This window comes from Lodderomyces elongisporus, chromosome 8, assembly GCF_030384665.1.
Source record: "Lodderomyces elongisporus chromosome 8, complete sequence".
Taxonomy (NCBI): domain Eukaryota; kingdom Fungi; phylum Ascomycota; class Pichiomycetes; order Serinales; family Debaryomycetaceae; genus Lodderomyces; species Lodderomyces elongisporus.
Window position 1 is genome coordinate 669272 of NC_083680.1, and position 21343 is coordinate 690614.

The window sequence follows — 21343 nt, forward strand, 5'->3', positions numbered from 1 at the left end:
CTATGTGACAGGAGGGGAGAGTGGTTTGACCGTTTTCTATCATTTGGCAACAGGCCAAGCGCGTGCTCAAAATTTCGAAAATGGCAACGCGATAATTGTAGAATTTTGTTAAATATTTCATTTATTTGATTCTTCTGTGAAATCCGATAACGATTATGCTTATATTAAATTTCAATCTTCTATAATTTGTGATTACACACTTGAGTAAGTTAAAACATACACCTATACGAACATATAGACAACCATATATACATATATATAAATGTATATATATAAATATATATAAATATATACGTGTAACTGGCGTAGGCGATGTACATTAGAATTATTTGACTTCTGCAACAAGATCCTCTTCCTTGAGTATTGCCTCCTCTTCTCTTGCCAATTTGTTCTTCAATTTCTCCGCTTTACGATCCCATCGGGTATCCACAGGATTGAATCCTGCTTCTTGAGAGCCCCATATGGCCCATTCTGGAGTTGGTGCCACGTAGTCAATATCGACAAAATCCTTACCGCTTTCTAATAATTCAAAGAACTTGGCATAGTCGATATGTGTGTGCCAAACACCATTAATCCTGAATTTTTCATGAGCAACAAGGATACAACAAGAGTGTGCATGCTCTGCGGCAATATCGTAATCAAGTCCTCTTCTATGTAACTCTGAGTTCAAGCTTTGCACAAAATTCTTACATTCTTCGTAAAATGGAATGTTTTGCATCGTTAATGGATTCCCATTCCCAGTAGACGAACCGCAGAATGTTGCTCCCTTGATTTCTATTTGTGAGGGCATTGCACGCTCCACCATATCAGCATAACTCTCAATGTCCGTCATATTAAACCCCTTAACCAATGTTAACCTGAAAACAGTTCGTTGGTGGGATTGTGTTGTGCGTAGAATATCCAAACATGACATTAAACGTTCCCAAAAATCACTATTTAAAGGACGATCAACTTTTTTGAGATCAGACTTGGTTGGTGCATCGATACTAACGTATAATTGAGTAACTTTACTTAATTTGGCAAGATTGTCTGGATGCTGGGCATTACATACTAAGAAGGAGGAAATATGTTGATCATGAAGCATTTTGACAAACTCATTGATGTGTGGGTAAAAGATGGGCTCACCAACTAATGAAAGGGCACAATGCTTAACTTGGAATGCTTCTTGGAACCTATCCATTTGTATACCAGGAACACCTCTCATTTGTTTGATTTTTTGATAATGGCCCTGTAATGCCCCCTCCATGACTTTTTCTGGTGGATCAACCTCCCACCGCCAATTCAGCTTTGCTACCGGATTAGTTCCATGTCTCCAACAAAAGACACATTTATTTGAGCATGCTAATGATGGAGTTGTCTCCATACACAAATGACTCTTGATACCGTAAAATGCAAATTTGTAACACGATCCTCTACCGCGCAAGGCTGACTTTGTCCACCTACAAATCTTGACACCCGAATGCGAGCCAACAATGGTATATCCTTGCTTTGTAAGTGATTTGTATGTTGGGGAATCTTTAGTAACCATTTGTTTGATCTCCAATTCTCTTGATCCAGGTTGTCTTTGGATCTGTCCAGTTTTACGGATAATGTCACCCATGTCTTCAACATCAACCAACGTGTCGGCATCGTCACTAGCCTCGGTCTCGGCATCACTGTCATCAAAAGCAGCATCATCATTTTCATCAACGTAAAATGGTTCATCATCAACCAATAATTCGGCAAAACCCTGAATCCATTCCTGTGCTTTAGGTTCACCTTCATACTTCATACAAACAGTTCCAGCAGGGAATAACCTCCTCGCACCCAATTTTCCTAACCATCTGTCGGCTAGTTTTGCTTGCTGACAAAACTTTTCACCTGCCCAGCTCTCTCTGTCTCCTAAACCTAGTACGGCAAAACCTAAAAGTGACCTCAATGGGTACTTGTCTACTCGGAAATCTTGGTATGTGTCAACCAAATGTTCAAGGAAATAATCGATTGGCGAATCTGTTTCGTATGAAGGCAAAACCATCAAGTAGATATTTTTTTCATTTACCTCGCTATTCCCATTTGTTGTCTCGCTGTTATTCTTAGGTGTCTTTAAGAAATATTTTTCGAGGTCATCAACGTCGTCATCAAGGCTTAGCAATTTGGGTTTGTGTTTGAGCTCGAGCGACGTCAATTTCTCACAAAGCTTTTTGGCTATCCTAGTTGAAGACCCAGTTAAAGATGTGTAAAAAATATAAATCTGTGCTTGTTTGAGATCTACTTGGGTAGAGTTGGTGAGATGTGCTCCAACTTTCTCAATAGTTGGCTTACTGGCTTTGAAAACTTTCGGCGACCTCTTGGCGCGTGTAGGAAACGGTTTCGTACGTTCTGCAGTTGGTCCATTATTCAGTGAAGCAAAGTTTTTTGACGTTGTGAAATCTACTGCAAGAATAGGTGAACTGTGATTTTGAGACTCTTTGCGAAGAAATGCCTGTTTACCTCCAAGATTTTGAAAGTTTGCATTTGGTTTAGAAATTACAGATCTAGCATCTTGTTCCAGGTTTTGGCCATGAACTTGTATTTGTATTTGCCCTTGCTGTTGCTGTTGTTGATGCTGTTGTTGTTGTTGTTGTTCATGTTTATATATGTATGATAATACCAAGGCGCAAAGTGCCAAAGACCATCTTCCTCCGTTTAAGAGGTACGTTGCAATGCAAGCCGAAAGAATTAAATTGCCCGACCCCATTAAGTCTAGTTATCTCTCCTTTCTATTGGTAAACGCGTCCCTTGTACTATGACTCGTTGTTTCTGCCCAAAGTCTATAGATCCAAGTCGAAAACTGTGATGGAATGTTATCTATTTAAAAAAATAAACATAAGAAATTGAAAAAAAAAAAAAAAAAAGAAAAGAAAAGAAGACATAAAAAAAGAATAAACCAAAGATCCATCTGCTAATGTGGAGCTGACTTATCGTACGCAGAAAAAAAAAAAAAATAAGGAGAAAAAAAAAATTATCAAGACCAGAAAAAAGCATCGAGGTTAGGGTCGTGCACATCATTCCTACCCATTAACACTGTGCTGATTACTAACACCTTCTTTAATCATGGTCAGCTTTACTATTTTTTTGGGGGGGTCCTCTACAAAACAAAAGTAAGGAACAACTAGATCAAATACTTTATGGCGTTTGCTTTTTCTTTATTAATTGGTTTTTCTTTTTTATGAAAGGCTTGTCATATAATTGCAATTCATAATCATGCAATTTGTTTCTTAATTTCTTGGGGGAACTCCGATTCTTTCATTTTTTGAACGTCGGTTGGGTGAGGTTTCTTGTATATTACCGTCTGTTTCATCATATTCCGAGTTTTGATTGCGATCGGCATCTTGATAAATCGATGATTGCTGAACTGAGTTTTGATTGCTTGATGAACCAATACCCATTCTCATATCAACGCTAGCACCATTACCAGTACCAGCTTGGACGCTTTGCAGAGTACCATGAGCCATCACCAGTCGTTTTGGCGAAAGCTTTTGACTTTTCAACTCCTCATCGTATGCAATGACATCTTCTGCTGATAATCTAATTGTGGTTGCGTCTCTCCTAAGCATACTGTTTATATGTAAAGAAAAAAAAAGTGTATTAATATATATATATATATATATATATATTACTATATGTATGTGTATTCTTCTGTGCTTGAACTTGTACTTTGTTCAATTCAATGTTTTTGTCTTGCAATCTAGTACGGAAGTAGACGCGATAAATGTGTTGGAGTAGAACAAATACAACTCACAGTGTTAAAACTGTTGCAGATTAAAAAAAAAAAAAAAAAAAAAGAATAGAAATCGAAGGTGTAACATGGAAGCGCAACTTCGATACCAACACTCACAGTAAATTATCTAAAAGAGGAAAAGGAACAAACAAAACATATGAGATAAAAACTCAGGTAGCTTTTGGTTTTCCAACTGCCAACCGTGAATTTATCATCAACAATTTTCTGCAGCACATCTCCTAGGTGATTTTTAATTGATAAGCGCGATTTGTACTAATTGTTTGACTCCCTTCTGGTAGTGAATCGTGTCTCTGAACAAGAGGGTGTGTACGTGTCTAAGTTAGTGTGTGTGTGTGTGTGTCTAGCTAAGTGTGTTTCCTTACTTTCCGAGGGTCGCATTGTGCATTTCTAATCACAAAACAACTGTAAACTACCAAACATCACAAACTTGACAAACCTCACAATCGAAATCGAAATCATTAAGGTGTGCAGGCTCGCTTTTCAGAGCTCGAGTTAGATTTTTATTTTTTAACCTTAAGAAATAACTATCGATACATCAATTTGCTCATTATCAAAACTTGTTTAGCTATTCATTCAAGCAACCAGTAACAAGTAAAGGAGCAAAAAAAATTAAAAAAAAAGCAAAGAAGCAAAGACGCAAAGAAGCTAGGAAGCTAAGAAATAAAAAAAACATATTCACAAACTAAGAATAGATTCTAGCTTGTGACCATAACAACCTTCACCTTCATCTTGATCATCCACCAGAGAATGACCACAAACTCTGACCAAGTCGTTACCTTATCGCAATTAAACTCATCAAACAAGTTACTTAATACTTCGAAACCAGTGGTTTGGAAGGAATTTGGAAACTACCTTGATAAATCTGTTGAGATTAAACAATCATCATTTTCGTCAGATGATAATGAAACAAATCAAGCAAGCTCAAACAGTATTAATAACTTTCTAGATATAAATTTCAATTCGAACCAATCTATATTATCACAGACTGTGCAATATAAAATCTGTACATCCTGCCAACGACCAATAGGATTAGCAAGTCTTCTGCTGCATTATCAAAAGTGTATCGAAATGAAACAAAAAAGGCAACAAGAACAAGCTGATATTGCCCTTCAAGATGCTGCCACTAACGGCACTGCAAACAACAACAACAACAACAGCAGCAGCAGCAGCAACAGCACTTCTACTAACAAGAAAAAGAGAGGAAGAAATGGCGCTCTAGGTGATGGCTTGGATATCTCATCATCCGTGGATAGTTCCAGAAACAATACACCTGCGCCACCTGGAGGTAACGCAAGTGGTGGAGAAGGTGTAAGCCACAATAACGCTAACCAAACGAGACCCAAAAAGAAGTATAAAAAATCACAAGCTCAAAAGCAAAAAGAAGCTGCTAATGCAGCAGCTGCCGCCGCCGCAGCAGCTGCTGCGGGAACTACATCAGCAACAGCATCAGCAACGGCACCTACCACTTCAACATCAAATTCTATGGCTGCTAATACTGCCTCCGGCGCTTCTGCCACTACAGGTACTTCTACAACTGTACCAAAAACTGCACCAGATAAACCTCCAAAGAAGACAAAGAAAGGAAGCACTGCTTCGTCGCAAACTCAACAAGCAAATGCAAAAAACTCTCAGCTGCCGCTGCAACTGCAACTGCAACTGCAACTGCACGCACTGCTGAAATCCAAACAACTGGTTAAACCCAAAGGTCCAGTGGATGTTGAGAAGCAATGTGGTGTTGCACTTCCCTCGGGCGGTTTATGTGCACGTTCACTAACTTGTAAAACCCATTCTATGGGTGCTAAAAGAGCAGTCTTGGGTAGGTCTGCTCCATACGATGTCTTATTACAACAGTATCAGAAACGAAACCAGGCCAAGATTGCACAAAACAATGCCTTGGCTGCTCAGCGTAGAGAGAATGCCGCGTTCAATGATGACGGATCCGATGTCAATCTCAATAATGCTAATAAAGTATTGGACCCCGATGAGGAAACACATTTAGTATTAGAGGGTTTATCAAAAAACAATCCGATACCTTTAGAAAGGAAGATCATGATGCCTGTACGGTATAGACATCGATTTTTACAAGCTAGAGAATTTTATGCAAATGCATTGATTGTATCTGCTCAACACACACAACAACAACAACAGCAGCAGCAGCAACAACAACAGCAGCAGCAACAACAACAGCAGCAACAACAGCAACAAGGAAGTGCTGGTGGTGCACTGGGAGAACAAACTTTGGCCAATCAAGCTATATCCGGTTCCATTGGTGGTATGCAAGGTAGATGTGCATTGATCAATGTTGATGCTCCGGTCAACCCAAACTCAGATTCACAAACTCAACTGTTTAGTGCAATACTGGGAGAAATGTATCAAGTGCGAGCACCCTCGAAGGCAATCTTAACAACTGCTCAGTATAATAATTTGCAGCATCAAGCATTCCAGCAGCAAGTAATGAAGCTTCAACAAAAGCAACAACAGCAGCAGCAACAACAACAACAGCTAGCCCAACGATCGCAAAGGCCACCTTCAGCTAGCGTACAGCAATAAGAGATGAATAAGACTTATTTAACCGAGAATTTGTTTTCAATAGATTGTTGTTCTTTTTTTTGTTTTTTTGTTTTACTTTTGTTTTTCAGTTTTATTTTTCTTGCTAATGTATGTTGTATATTTATTCTTCACTTCATTTACTTTAACGTACAGTGTAGAATATACATTATATATACCACTAAAAAGCTTCCCCCCCCCCCACTATCAGTGTTTTGGCCAAAGTGGCTTATTTTTCAAAATCCATGGATGTTTCAACACTTTCTGCAAACTTATTCTCTCCTCTGGCTGCTTTTTTAATAATCGAAGGATCAAATCTCTCGCATCGATATCTATACTCCTGGGAAATTTTAAATCCACTCTTACTATTCTTTTGTAAGTGGCGTTTTTATCGGGCTCCTCAAATGGTGGTTTGCCAACTAGAAATTCATAAATTAAAACACCCAAAGCCCAAACATCTACTTTTTCGTCGTGTGGTTTTTGTTCAATCATCTCTGGTGGTAAATAATCAATCGTACCACAAAATGTGACACGACGCGTCGAAGGAAAAGTTGACGACAGTAATGATGATGGCAAAGGCTGTGTTATTGCTGATGCTGTTACTCCTGGTGTTCCAGTCACTACTGATGCTTTTGTTGGATGTCTCAGCAGTTGAAAATTACCACCACTTGTGAGATTCCGTTTTGTATACACTGACCAGCCAAAATCACTCAACTTGACAACATTGTTCGCATCTAACATGATATTTTCGGGCTTCAAATCTCGATGAATGATACCTTTGGAATGTAAGTAAATTAGCGCTTTTGTGACTTGAAAGACGTAACAGCTTGCGGTGCGGTTGCTAAACCGTTTACTCTTTTTCAAGTGGGTGTATATTTCTCCCTGAAGTCCATATTCAAGTACAAGATATACGTTTGTTGTATCGTAAAACCAAGTATATAATTTCGTGATATTATCATGGTGTAATGCAGACTGTATTTCGATTTCTCGGCGAAAGTTTCTTTCAATACGATTATTCACAATCTCTTGTTTGTTCATGACTTTGAGCGCAACAAGATAATCCGACTTTATATGTTTGGCGCAATAAACTTTACCAAGTTTCCCTTTTCCCAAACACCGGCCAATTTCAAAATCTTCAAACTTTGGAAGTAAAAGTGTTGATTGTGTTAACTGTGCTGGTTGTGTTAAATTTTTGGGGATGGATTGTTGTGGTACTGGTTGGGAAGGTGATGCTTGTGAGGTTGGTGATGCGGAAGAGGCAGTAGTTATCACGTTTGATTTGTGTTGCATCCCTGTTTCTGTATCTTGAACTGGTCTTGCTGGCTTGTATATATTTGATTCTGGTCTGGAGGGCGAGTTTGTAGATGCTAAAAATGGTAACGACGTGTGATATTTCTCTATGCAGAGTACTGGTGCATTCTCCGTTAATTGCATTGGTGCATTTGTCGTTACTCCTGCAGTGTGCTTTGGTTTATCGATAAATGGCGAAGAAGAATGTTTTCGTGATGCTACTTTATTTGGAACACTAGTTTCCAGCCCCAACAAATGTTGAGAGATTTTTGTTGATAGCGGTGAGGTTCTGCGTTTTTTACTAATTGGAGTTTGTACTCGTCGATAAGGTGTCGGAGTAGTAAACGCATCTTTGGACTTTGTAGTAGATCGAACTGCCAATACAGGTTTTAATGCGGATACTTCAGTGCCCTGATGACTTTGATTATTTTCTTTAGTGTGGTCTCCTCGTCGGTAACCACCAATTGGTTTGGATATGTTTTTGATACTTCGGCGGTATCTATCTAGATGCGGAGTGTTTGACGTAGCGCTGTGTATGTCTATATTGGTCAAAACTTTTCTTTCTCTTCCCGCCAGACCAACACTTGTAGCTGAATTATTAAACATTGGTTTTTGATGCTGCTGATGTTGCTATATTCTTTTTTATGATAATATTGATGATGATGATGATGATGATGATGATGATGATGATGATGATGATGATGCTGACTTTTCCTTCTACCAAGTGGACTTAATTCCTTTCCAAAATTTTAAAAAGTGAGTAAGAAATACTATGCCAGCCTTGGCTAAAAAGTATGTATCTGTGTATCTGTGTGTTCTTCGTTCTATGTATATATTTATACAGAAATGTAGTTTGGCATGTAGACTAAACTTTAGTAATGACAATTGTATCAGTTGGCTCTATTGTTTACAATATACATTCTATTTGAATATTTGTTATTGATTTGGTAATGAATACACGCTTAGTGAAAGAAAATAAAAAAAATATAAAAAATAAAAAAATAAAATAGAAAAAATAAAAATAGAAAAAATAGAAAACAATACTCATGAGTATCTTACAGTTATATACTCCAAGGATAAATTGTCCCCACATTTAGCATATCCCTCCCCTTGACTTCCTTGTTTTCTTGTTTTGTTTATTTTTCTTCATCAATCCAGTGACTGTTTCTGTTCCTGTCACAGTAAGTTCTTCAATTTTTTTTACAATTTTCAACTTCAGAAATACTACCTAATGATTTCATTATTTGTTGAGCGTTATCACAATTGAAGTTGATAACATCTTGATGTGCATTAAAAATCAACAATATTTCTTCCCTTTTTTTTTATCAATGCTCATTAATATAGGTGTCACGTGGAAACTGCTTTTGTGTAACTTGTCTTTGACTTTTTCTCTTTTCTTCTCTTTTCTTTTCTGTCTCATCTCACTTTCCTTCACTTTTTGTCCCTATAAGAATTGCAACTGCAAGATTGCCATCATCTTTGCTCCTTGCCTTGTATCAACCCTAAATTCTCTACTCCCAACAGCAATAACAGCAATAACAGCAACTTTTTGGGGGGATTCTTTTTTTTTTCCATATTTCGTACTAGATACTATCATCACAAAAATTACATTCCAAATATGAATGAGAACAAGGTATCACTTCATCCAGAGCAGAAGAAATGGAAGGCACCTAAAGGTCCCAAACCAGTGCACCACAAGAACAAGAATCTTATTGGACTTGGTCGTACAATTGCAAACCAAAGATCTAAGGAAAATCAAATACAATACCTTCCAGATGGTGAGATGAGATTTACCACTGACAAGAAGGATCCTAATTGGGTCAAGTTGAGATCGGTGACTCAGGAAAACTCGTTGGACGAATTTTTGAGTACTGCCCAATTGGCGGACACTGATTTTACAGCTGAACGTAGTCAACAAGTCAAGATTATCAAAGTTGGTAATACTAATATTGTCAACCAGAACGGTCTCTTAACACAAGATGAGATGTTGGCAATGAGACAAAAGCATATGATGTTTGAAAACAAATTAACTATTCCAAGGAGGCCGAAATGGAATAAGCTGCAAAGTAAGCTTGAGATAGAGAGACAAGAAAACTTGGCATTTTTGTCATGGAGGAGAGATTTAGCAGCATTAACTGAGAATAACGATTTGTTGTTGACTCCGTTTGAAAGAAATTTGGAAGTTTGGAGACAATTATGGAGAGTTGTAGAAAGATGTGATTTGGTGGTGCAAATTGTTGATGCACGGAATCCATTATTCTTCAGATCGGTGGATTTGGAAAAATATGTTGAGAGCTTCAATCAAGCCGGGGATGAGAATAAGCAGAAGCGAAACCTTCTTTTAGTCAACAAAGCGGATTTGTTGACTCGGGATCAAAGAATTGCATGGGCAGACTTTTTCAAGAACAAGGGAATCAATTATGTATTTTTTTCTGCGGCTAAGGCCAATGAGCTTTTGGAAAAGGAAAGAGAAGAAGCAGAACAACGATTAGAGCAGCAAAGGGAACTGGCGACAACCCAAGCATCTACTCTGTCTTCCTCTTCTTCTTCTTCTTCCTCGTCATCAGCAAAAGCATCAATGAAACCAGCTGCTCAAATTGAAAATCGTGGTGGTAAAGTAAAATTGGACGAAATATCCGACGAAGCAGCCAACTATTCGTCTATAAATGATAATGACATTGGAGAAGACGAAGCTATTAGAATATTGAAGATCGAGGAACTTGAAGAACTTTTTATGACATCTGCTCCAAAATTCGAACAAGACCCTGAATACCCAGACCGAAAATTGCAAATTGGACTTGTTGGTTACCCAAATGTTGGTAAATCTTCTACGATCAATGCTTTAATTGGATCTAAAAAGGTTTCAGTTTCTTCTACTCCTGGTAAGACAAAACATTTCCAAACTTTGCACCTCACTCCTGAAGTTCTTCTTTGCGATTGTCCTGGTTTAGTGTTTCCTAACTTTGCTTACACGAATGCGGAATTGGTTTGTAATGGTGTGCTTCCCATCGACCAGTTACGTGAGCACATCCCACCAATCTCTTTGGTTTGCCAGCGTATCCCCAAATTTTTCCTTGAAGCAGTCTATGGTATCCATATCCCAATTCAAAAGGTAGAAGATGGTGGAAATGGAGAATATCCAACTGCGCGCGAGCTTCTTAATGCATATGCAAGAGCTCGTGGTTACATGACACAGGGATTTGGTGCGGCTGATGAGCCAAGAGCAGCAAGATACATTTTGAAGGATTATGTCAATGGTAAACTACTATACGTCAACCCGCCACCAGTAATGCAAGATGATGGAGCTTGGCATTTGCTTGATTTGCAGCAGCTGCGAAAGTTCAACAAGGAGTTATATACATTAAACCACTTACCCGAGTCTAGACAACAACAGATTGTACATGCCATGCATGCAAAGAGTATACCAATTGACAAATTCGATTTGCAAAAGGACCTATCTAGATTAAACTTTTCTATGCATATCGGTGGTAGTGCTAGTGGTAATCTTGTTGGAGGCGAAGGTGAACTTGGTGGTGATGAATCATCCGTTGGGTCGCAAGGTCAAGCAAAGACCTTATTCTATGGTGGTAAACAGGCAAAGTTGGAAAGTGCTGGTGATGAACTTGATGAGGAATTTTTTGCAATGAACAATGTCGAGGGTAAGTTGAACACCCCATTCCATAAAAAGCTTATAAGTTTGCCTACAAAAGCTGATAAGAAGCACAATAAAAAAAACAAGAAGCAAGAAAAGAAACATAGAGTTGTGGGTTATTAGTATAGGTTTTTTTAAATAAATCCCTTAATGCATGAAAAGATTAGGAAAAAAAAAAAAAAGAGAATAATAATAATAATAATAATACTGTACCTAAGTCTGTATATGTATATTTAGAACACAGTTGTGATGAGAGGGAAACCAAGAATCAAAAATCAAAAATCAATAAGATTTCCCGTTTCCCTTCATTTCTCAACCTTCAAATATTCCTCTACAAAAAGAAAAACTGATTAGATTCACATTACAAGAAACAGAGTAAAATTGTTTAAATTAAATGATTCGTCAATATAAAAAGAGTTATATACTTATACATATACATGTAAATGCACTCTATTATGTTAACTTAGTAGATTCTGAATGATGGACCCATAGTTGATTTGATAACCAAAGATCCAACGTTTTGCCAGTTCTTCTTCAACAAAGAGACCAAGAAGTTAGCAGCCATCATGATTTGGTTAACCAAGACATCTTCTTCCATCTCAACGTTACCAACAGCAACAGCCAAACACAAGACCTTCTTCAATTGGAACTTGATGGTTGATTTGACATCAGTAACCTTGGAGTACAAGTCATCGTTGTGAGAAACTGGGGTTGGGAACTTACCAGCCTTGGACAAAGTAGGACCCAACAATCTAGGAATTTGCTTAATCAAGACTTCGGAAGCAATGAAAGCATTGTATTTCTTAGCCAATTTCTTGATCAATTTCTTGTTCTTGTTCAACTTTTTCAAGTCATCGACTGACATAGCGTCAACACCCAATGACTTAGCTCTGTCGACATCGAAAGCATCACCAAAAATACACAAGGTCATGTTTGGTCTTGGGACTTGAGGCAATTTCAAGGTACCAGAGAAACGCTTGTCTCTTTGTGGGTCATAGTTTTTCAAACCGACTTGCAATTCAACGGTTTCCAAAAAGTTTCTCTTTTTGGTTTCGTTGGAGTGCTCGAGCAACTTCTTGACGTTCTCTCTAACGTGAGCTGAGGTAATTTTGGACATCTTGACTAGTGGTTAAGTTTCGTCTCCCAAAAAAATTTATTGGTAAATGTGATTGATTCGACGAGGATGAAGATCAAGAAAAGGAGAAAGAACCAGCGGGATGGGGGGGGGGAGAGATGGTTACTGAGTTGAAAGAGCTAATAAGTGAAAAAATTCCATTTCCTCACGATGCGCACAAACGAGAGAGTGTGTACTAGAGGAAAAAAAGAAAAAAAAAAAAAAGAAGCATATAGTGATACCTGAAAGCTACCAGTTATTCAATCACGTGATACACGGGACTGCTTTTTTCGCCATATATATACCACTCTCATAAGCCTCGAGATCCATTACTTTGTTAATTGATGTTAAACTTTTCAAAGTACCTGTAGATGATTAACAATTGTAGCCGATACGTATTAACTTATAAAGAAAAAGTCTTGAAACAAACAAAGAAAGAAAGAAAGAGAGAAAGAAAGAGAGAGAGAGAGAGAGTGTGTGTGTGTGTGTGTATGTGATAAATGCAATACTGGCAACAGTAATAATGATTTTAAAAGCATAAAAGAGAAAACTGTGTGAATGTTTTAACTAAAAGTAACAGCTTATGTTCTCTGTTTTTAACTTTCTGTTTGCCTTTTTCTTCATCTGTCTTGAATAGAACCAAGGAGAAACACTGAAGCATAATATCTCAGAATGCGGCAATTTTGGACATCTGTGTCCGTCATAGAAACAAAAATAATAAATGAAGGTGAAAAATAAAAATTAAAAGAAAAAAAAATTAAAACAGGAGACAGTCTTCCTTATTGATAATTTGCAATCTTAAGGCTTTATTGTTACTTATTATGTCCCTTAAATGAAATAATTATAATAGTTCTCCGAGAGATATACTATTTCAGATACTCAAAAAAAGGGGGGGCCTTGGGTTGGCATCTTGTAATTTCCAATTTTTAAATTTTTTTCAAAGGTGCTTTCAGCTTGAAGAATAATAGAAACTAACAAAGATGCAGTGCAATACAGTACAGAAGCTACGTACATATAAAACAAAAACAAAATAAAAATAAAAGTGAAAAATCAAAAAGAAAAAGTCTATCATCACTATGGGCGCCGCACACATTGTAATACGCGTCAGTTCTCTTTGTTCACGCAAAACATACATTATGTTGTACTTCGTGCAATTGGTTTATTCCTCTATATCTCACTCGGTCTGTACTTTTATTAGAAGCAAATTCGTCTCCGGGCCTCTTCAACACAACTTTTTAGTTATTTTTATTGATACGACTACTGTTGTTATTGCTGTTACTAGGTACATTGTGCAATGCTGCCTCTGTTTTGCACACCAAGTTCAATATAATGCGAACAAAACTATCAATCGATAGACTCATCTCAACATTTCAACAATGGCTGCAAATACACAGTTTATTCAAAAGACGACTAGCTACTCGCACCAATAAACTTTTGGCGGCTTCAACTCGAAAACCATATGATAGAAGCTTATTATCGGATGGTTTCCAGACACAACGACTATTCTCGTCATCGTTTCTATTGTCGTCGAAAAATGGATCCTTCATTTCAAATTCGCCAGTAAAAAAGATAACGCGACAGCTTGAGGCCGAGCTTGCAGAAATAGAATACACGGATAAATTGGCATACCTTGATGCTAAGTACCGACTAATAACACCTGAAACCAAAAAAGTCCTTGACATTGGGTTTTCTCCTGGGCATTGGATGAATTATGTTGTTGAGCAAATGTGCGAACTTCACAACGTAGCTCAGGACAAACTATACACTAAAGATGTGATGATCTTGGGCTTTGATTTATTGTTTAAGAACCCGCCGGCAGGAACTAGTTCAATACAAGGAAATATCTTTTCCAAGTTTGCCCAGGCATTGGTGGTCAATCATTTCAAGGAATGTGAATTTAAGCAAAGGAAAAAAAGAATGAAGGACTTGGTAGAAAAAGAGCAAGAACCAGCCCAAAAACATCAACATCAACAGCGGCAGCAGCAGCAGATTGAAGAGGACGAAATTCGGCGAAAATCATATTTTGATCATGAACAAGAAGAGCACATGATTGAAACCGACTTGGCCGAATCTTTGAGAAACTTGAGTATATCCGAATCCAAATTACAACCAGAATCAACTCAAAAAAACATTCTAGTGTCCGATGATGCATGGAAAGTGGATTTGGTGCTTAGTGACTTGTCGCGACCCTTAAGACAAGTGTCCGGATACTACGATCGAACAGAAACGTACCCTTACATCCGGTCAAATACTAATAAAGGTTTGAACCATCATGTACTAAATCCTCAAAAAGCCAACTTGGATTTGGGAGAGGCATCCATTATTTTAATGAAACAAGTATTGAGAAGAGGGGGGAGCTTTGTATTGCGACTACAGGATGTTAACGGCAAAGACGCCGAGTTCATAATCATGAGATTGGGTCTTGAGAAAATGTTTAAAAAAGTAGTTACAATCGAAGTAGGAGCTGAAGTAATCCTTGTATGCAGTGTGAGAAAATAACCACATCAGTCATTTATAGAAAGTTTCTTTACCTTTACAAGTTCCTTTTCTTTTAGCTATAACTCTTTCTTTTATTTTGTTTTGTTTTTCATCTTTCTGTCTTCTTTTAATGAAAATGTACATACATCATATAAAATGATCTACACCCTATTCACCGTTAACATTAACTTCCTCGTCAACTGCCTCATTAGCGTCTTCTTCAACGGCATCATCGTCTTCTTCCTCGGCTTTTTCCACTTCATCCAATTCATTCTTCTGTGTTTGCTCTTCACCCAAAGCGTCACTCTTCTTTTCCTCGGTCTCGCCATCTAGACTGATCAAAGGTTCTTCCGAGGTTTTCTCATTGATTTCTGCTGATGCTTCCTCTCCAATTGATGATCCGTTTATACTCAACTTGGCTAAATCGTCTGTCCATCTTCCAGCAATTCTTTCCTTTTGCTTCTCATTTCTCAAAACATCCTTCCACTCGGAAATACGGCTGGCCAACTTCTCGTGATCAATTCCATAGTTTGCACCAAAGAGTACTGCTTCTGTGTACCTGCCGCTCATGATCAACAAATCAAAACATTTGTTCACGTCGCGGACCTGCCACCACGCTTGCCATGCAATGTTATACTTACCTTTTGCCTGACACTCTTCGGCCAACTTGATCAATTCTGCCTTATTTTGTGATGATGATAATAAAAGCAACAAAGAAGAGTAATCTTTGGCAAGCCAGAATGATTCTTGAGCAAGTTTAACATTCCACTTCGACAAAGCTAAGTCACCGAGTTTTTTCCATTTTGGAATGTTTGAGGTAGCTATGGCCGATGGCTGCTGCTGCTGCTGCTGCTGTTGCTGCTGAGTCTCCTGGCCTGAAAGCAAACCATAGGCTTGTTTTAAGTCACCAGTATTTAAGGCAATCTGGAACTTGGAATCAAAATCTTGCGACAACAGGAAAGATAAAGAAAGGTATCCTAACTTTTCAAAAAACCTTGACAATTGATTCAACTCTGTCTTGGAGAGATTGGCAATTAAACTTGCATAATCTTCTGACAAGCTCTCTTGTGTAACTGTAGATACATCGGGAATTTCCTCCTCCGTTTCTTCGTCAATCACATTTTGTGTGGCAAACTGTTCGAGGTCTCCTCTCATCACCAAAGTCTGTAACTCCAACATGCTCGTGTTGAGGTACCATGAAATAACATCAAATGATTTGTCAATAAGAAACAATCTTCCATCTTGAGCCTTATAGCCGAGTATATAGAATTTACGGTCGAAATGTCCCAAGTTGATCACTTCACCACCAACGAAATAATTCAACCTATTGGTGCTTGCTGTGGTATAAACAAAAACATCGCCAATAAATTTACCAGACAAGATGGACTCTGAGGTAGGGAGAGTATATAAAACATCGAATGATTGCTCTGCACCCTCTTCAACGTCCAATTCATCATTCGCCAATGCTTGGTCGAATACCTCGCGGTCATAGCTCAAAAAATATGTTTCATCATTCTTCTTTCCTGCCTGAGTCAGTGGGGTGGAACTTGATCTATCGCCAGCATTTGATGTAGTCACAATAGCAAGTAACTCGCCATTATCAGACCAAATCACATCAGAAATTTCTTCATCAATGTCCACTCTTCTTGCTAATTTCCCACTTTCCCAATCATAGAATGAGACGCATCCTTCGGATTTGACACCCAACAAGGCACCGCCAAAAATTTTATCAGCTTGATACTGCAAATCAATAACTAGATACTCCTGGAAGTTTTTCAAGACTTTCACACTAATGCTTGATTCTCTGATGGCGAATGGGCAAGCTGCAGAAGTGTCATGGGTATTCCATACAAAATCAAGTGCACTACCGTATGATTTGGACCTCCAACCCAATGCACTGTAAACAATATATTCGCCATCGCCACAAACTGCAGCGTATCTACCATTTGGTGAGTGTGCCAAAGTCTGAGGGAAAATTTCAATCGTTCCTAAATCTCTTTGTTGCAAATTCAATGGTTCTCCGTCTTTCAACCCTTGAGTGGCGTTGGGCTTGATGACAGATTGGAAAACTTCAGAGTTTTTGGCAAAAATCAACTTGTTATTGGAGTCCAACGAGAAAAGTGGCTCTTCATTTCCGAGCTTGATTATAACAAATCCAGAGTCAAAACCGGCAGCAATAACGTTGGATTTTGGCAAGATTCCAACACACCAAACTCTTTCCAAACTGTAGTTGATAGATTTTTCCAATTTGAATGTGTTGGAGTTCCAAAATCTAACGGTTCCATCTTCGGATCCTGATACAATAATTGGCAATTCTGGATGGAAAATTGCAAACGAGACATTCAGTAGATGACCTTCCAAAGTGGCAACGCAAGATTTCGTTTGGTAATCCCATACTTTAATTGTTTTGTCATCACTCGAAGTAATCAAATAAGGCTTGTCTGCTTGGGGGTAATAATCGACATAATTGACACCTTTGGTATCATGAGCCACCAAAGTGAAGTTTGGTTGCAGACTGCCCAAGGACCAAATCTTAACGGTTCTATCCAAGCACGCAGATGCAAAGGTGTTTGGGTCTTTGGGATTGAAGTTCACACTCATTACATAATGTTGGTGACCTTCAAACACTTGCTCCAACTTCCAGTTGTTATCCCAGTTCCACAATTTAATAGTCAAATCGTCAGAAGAGGTTAAAATGTATGGCTTTGTTGGATGCACTGCAATTGATCTAATATAATCTGGGTGGGCTTCAAACTGAGTGATTTTCTCACCAGTGTTGTAATTGTAAACACGAATCTGGAAATCATCAGAGCCAACAACAATCCAATTCTTTCGAGGAATGAATTTACCCGTACGCACTGGCATCTCCGTGACCTGGATGGACTTGACTAATGCATTGGTGGCATAGGACCATATCTCAATCTTACCGTTATAAAGTGTTGTCAACACCCATGGTTCTGTTGGGTGAAAATCTATACCCTTGACACGATCTGAATGGTGACTGAATGTCTTGGTGATGTCCAATTTCATTTTAGCAACCAATTATGAAACAATTAAGGTGGATGGGTGTAAAAATAAAAAGTAGTAGAAGCGCAGTGGTAATGGTGGTGTTGGTAATTGGTGGAGTAATGATTCAAGTGTCAGGTATTTGTGTGTATGTGCTTGTGTTGTGATATTTTATAAAACTAAAAAAGAAGAAGAAGAAGAAGAAAAAAAAGAGGGCACTCGTTTGCTAAACGTGTGTTTTGTCTATGCTGTTGATTTGGTTTGTTCGGTGTTCCCTCAGTGGTTTTGTCTCGATTTGTCCGTCTCTCTCTCTCTCTCTCTCTCTCTCTCTCTCTCTCTCTCTCTCGTTGTCTCTGTTTATGTCTCTGACTCTATGTGAAAGTGTGTGTTTATCTCGACTGAGGATGAAAAAAAAAAAAAAAAAAAAAAAAAAAAAAAAAGAAGCAAAAAAAAAAGGAGGAATATTTAGTGGACACGTTACTCAATCTACACGACTTTAAATAGTACTCTACTATATGTGTACTCGCATCAAACCTACTGCTAATAATCTATAATTAATTCTCTATAATTTAATATCTATATAGTATTCCGTCTACAATCTGCAGTGTATGACCCTACTGTTCTCCATTTATAACGCTCCAACGGATTAGTACACTTTTTCAAGCTTGCCACGTCTCTCATTTCTGTATTCTTTCTCAAGTATATCAAGCGTCTCTAAATGGTGTGTCCACGAAGCATCGAACTTGGCATTGGAAAACTTCTCGCGCACCAACTCCTGACCTTGCAACCTCATGTTTCGCAACTTTTCCTCGAAAACTAATGCATCTGCATTTATACTATTGAGAACAAATATATCTTGCAAAAGATTTTCCAATGTAGGAAACAATACTTTTTTTCCATTGACTTGGAATGCTAGTTTCCCATTCTCGTCCTCTGGTTCTTGTAATTTAGGATCAAAGTCTGGATCAGCATAAGATTTGAAAAAAAAACCTGGCTGTGGCTGAGATTGTTGCAGTTGTTCACTGTTGGTTTTGGCCCCCACAATGTCAAGGTATGGACCTGCTGATGCGTGAACTATAGGTATACAGCCTTTAGCCATATACTCCACAACTCCTATACCAAAATGCTCGTTCCACATTGCATTTAAACCAAACTTGCATGTTGTCAAGAGCTCAACCACTCGACTATATGGGATATCGACCTCAAAAGTGACAAACCGTTCCAACTTAAGCATCTCAACTTGCAGCTTGAGAATCTCTAGGGTTGCCGTATCATCAGATGTTCGGCATGACCCAGCAAATACTAACGTTGGAATACTACCATTTCCCTTGGAAGTCTCAACATTGGGAAACTCGTTGGCCAAAAATTGTTGGTATTCCTTTAAAACCAATATATGACGTTTTTCCGGTCTAAATTGGGCCAAATATAAGAGTTTGTTTTCCCTGACTTCAAGCTTATCTTTTTCGAGTAATGAGATTGCTGGTGCTGTTGATGGTGCTATTGATGGTGCTATTGATGGTGCTGTTGATGGTGCTGTTGTTGATGCTGTTGATGTAAGATACTCGGTGCCACACGGAGGATATAACACCTCAAGTTTATTTCCTAATGCCTTATTGAAAGACCATATTTTGTCAAGATGACTATACGTCCAAGATCCGTTCGCCAAGGTAATATCAACTAGTGATCCCAAGTAGACATAAAAGTAGTACAATGCGGTCCAGTAGAGAAACTTTCCGTAAGCGATAAAATCATTTATGGATCTGATGTGCAAAACCTCCCCAAGTTTCTGATATTTGAGCTTGTTGAACATATCTTCTTGCAAGATTGGGTAATGAACGTAGGCAATAATTGGTATTTTCAAAACTTTATTCGCAACAAGAAAACTACTGGGTAACCCCATTGTGTCCACCCATACATCAGGAGACACTTCAAAGCACGCTTCCAAGCTGAGCAACCCAGTACCAAATAATTGTCCAATTATTGTGAATCGTTTCCAATATGCCGAATCAATCAAGTGACCAAATCTCCGTAGATAAATGAACACAATACGCGAAGAGTCGAGTCCCGTTATTTGAAATTTGCTCTCTGTCTTTCCGAGTATCTCCAATGGCTCGGCGTCCAAATTTGTTGTATAAATAACACATATGTTTTTACTATTTGCGTTCAATGTAGCCTTGACTGCTTCCCAAAGCACTTTTTCACCACCGCCGCCGTTATTTGCATATGGGTGGAAGAACCCGTACAACAATCTTCTTTGTGGGTCATCCACATCCCTTCTTCTTGTTTCCCTCATAAATTCTTCTTTCGCTTCGACATCTCTTGGCGCAATTTTGAGCTTATTGTTTCGATAATTAGTGTAATAGGAAGGTACAAAGCTAGCAAGAATCAATCTTCTACGCACGCTAGATCTCTTGTAAGTCGTGGTGAGATAGATAGGTTTTGCATAATTGAGCACTTTAAGAAATTGATCCTGCCATCTTTGAGGTGGAACAAGAAAAAAGTGTGGAAGCACACTATGAACCACTTGGTGTAGGAAATATATTGCAAGAGCCACTCCCAAAATCAACCACATTCTTTAATCAATTGGAAATCGAAAATTGATAAAAACAACAAAAAATGAAACAAAAAAATGAAACAAAAAAATGAAACAAAAATTTCACTAATCAAATAATGAAAACTAACAAAATGAAGTAAAAGAACAAAATGCACTTTAGTTATTAATTTTAATTGAAGTCGACGTGTGAGAAAAAAAATGTGGCTATTAGTGTTGATTTATACAGTACAAAAAGTGTTATCAGTACTTTCAATCCTTGACTTTAAGTCACAGTTTTAGATTTAGATTAAAAGGTTTGATTTTTTGATTTTTTTTTTGTTTTCTCTCTTTTCGCATAAAGATATCGGGCAAGTCCGAGTCGAGAATAAATCGCATCAATATTCAATCACGCAGTATATAAAAGTATTCACTGTAAAGTATTGAAACATACAATATGCAAAAGATGTGAGCGACTCTCATTTGTTTTTGGATACTACTTGGTATGGTGATGATGATGATGATATGCAGTAAAACCACTAGATGTTCAATCAATAGATTTGTATAAGCAATCTAGTTCAAAGATTTGATTTCCATAAGCGCAAAGGCTGCTCTGCTTTCTTTGTTCACCTGTTCCATTATCTTGCTTTAACAAACCAGTTGACTAAACCTACTAAGTTGTTTGCAGTTCGAAAAGGTCTATTTCGACATTCGTCAAAATTTTATACTTTCAAATGGTACGAAGGCCGAAACAAGAGTCTCGATTTTGTAAAAAAAATACGACATAAAAACAAAAAAAAAAAAAAGAAATATAAAACAAAAAGGTTTTATGAAGAACAAGGTTGAATCTATATAGGGAAAAAAGAGACTAAAGTTTAGAAAAAGGTGATCTTTACAAGCTTACCCCTATCTCGCTTGACCAACCCTCACGTACACAGAAATACAACTTGCCATCCCAATATACAT

The 21343-nt window shown here is 38.0% G+C and overlaps 9 protein-coding genes across 9 annotated transcripts; 3 read left to right on the forward strand and 6 right to left on the reverse strand. All coding sequences in view use genetic code 12, as the record gives it.

Moving 5' to 3' along the window:
* Positions 1–325: 325 nt before the first annotated feature.
* Positions 326–2716, reverse strand: YPO7 (Fe-S oxidoreductase; the record flags this gene model as incomplete). The annotated part of the gene is made up of 1 exon (XM_001524005.1): positions 326–2716. One exon carries the CDS (start codon positions 2714–2716, stop codon positions 326–328), a length of 2391 nt encoding a protein of 796 aa, XP_001524055.2.
* A 9-nt stretch (positions 2717–2725) lies between these two features.
* PVL30_005590 (uncharacterized protein) lies at positions 2726–3575 on the reverse strand (the record flags this gene model as incomplete). Its single annotated transcript, XM_061119697.1, has 2 exons — positions 2726–2826; positions 3308–3575. 2 exons carry the CDS (start codon positions 3573–3575, stop codon positions 2726–2728), a joined length of 369 nt encoding a protein of 122 aa, XP_060975680.1.
* A 932-nt stretch (positions 3576–4507) lies between these two features.
* On the forward strand, positions 4508–6310 carry sgf73 (SAGA complex subunit Sgf73; the record flags this gene model as incomplete). The annotated part of the gene is made up of 1 exon (XM_001524006.2): positions 4508–6310. One exon carries the CDS (start codon positions 4508–4510, stop codon positions 6308–6310), a length of 1803 nt encoding a protein of 600 aa, XP_001524056.2.
* A 204-nt stretch (positions 6311–6514) lies between these two features.
* On the reverse strand, positions 6515–8203 carry IPL1 (spindle assembly checkpoint kinase; the record flags this gene model as incomplete). The annotated part of the gene is made up of 1 exon (XM_001524007.2): positions 6515–8203. One exon carries the CDS (start codon positions 8201–8203, stop codon positions 6515–6517), a length of 1689 nt encoding a protein of 562 aa, XP_001524057.2.
* A 1012-nt stretch (positions 8204–9215) lies between these two features.
* On the forward strand, positions 9216–11372 carry PVL30_005593 (uncharacterized protein; the record flags this gene model as incomplete). Its single annotated transcript, XM_001524008.2, has 1 exon — positions 9216–11372. The coding sequence occupies one exon, from the start codon at positions 9216–9218 to the stop codon at positions 11370–11372; it is 2157 nt and encodes a 718-aa protein (XP_001524058.2).
* A 340-nt stretch (positions 11373–11712) lies between these two features.
* On the reverse strand, positions 11713–12366 carry RPL10A (60S ribosomal protein L10A; the record flags this gene model as incomplete). Its single annotated transcript, XM_001524009.2, has 1 exon — positions 11713–12366. The coding sequence occupies one exon, from the start codon at positions 12364–12366 to the stop codon at positions 11713–11715; it is 654 nt and encodes a 217-aa protein (XP_001524059.1).
* A 1326-nt stretch (positions 12367–13692) lies between these two features.
* MRM2_2 (2' O-ribose methyltransferase) lies at positions 13693–14862 on the forward strand (the record flags this gene model as incomplete). The annotated part of the gene is made up of 1 exon (XM_001524010.2): positions 13693–14862. One exon carries the CDS (start codon positions 13693–13695, stop codon positions 14860–14862), a length of 1170 nt encoding a protein of 389 aa, XP_001524060.2.
* A 147-nt stretch (positions 14863–15009) lies between these two features.
* Positions 15010–17871, reverse strand: SEC27 (Coatomer subunit beta'; the record flags this gene model as incomplete). The annotated part of the gene is made up of 1 exon (XM_001524011.2): positions 15010–17871. The coding sequence occupies one exon, from the start codon at positions 17869–17871 to the stop codon at positions 15010–15012; it is 2862 nt and encodes a 953-aa protein (XP_001524061.2).
* A 622-nt stretch (positions 17872–18493) lies between these two features.
* ALG11 (asparagine-linked glycosylation protein) lies at positions 18494–20419 on the reverse strand (the record flags this gene model as incomplete). Its single annotated transcript, XM_001524012.2, has 1 exon — positions 18494–20419. One exon carries the CDS (start codon positions 20417–20419, stop codon positions 18494–18496), a length of 1926 nt encoding a protein of 641 aa, XP_001524062.2.
* Positions 20420–21343: the final 924 nt, after the last annotated feature.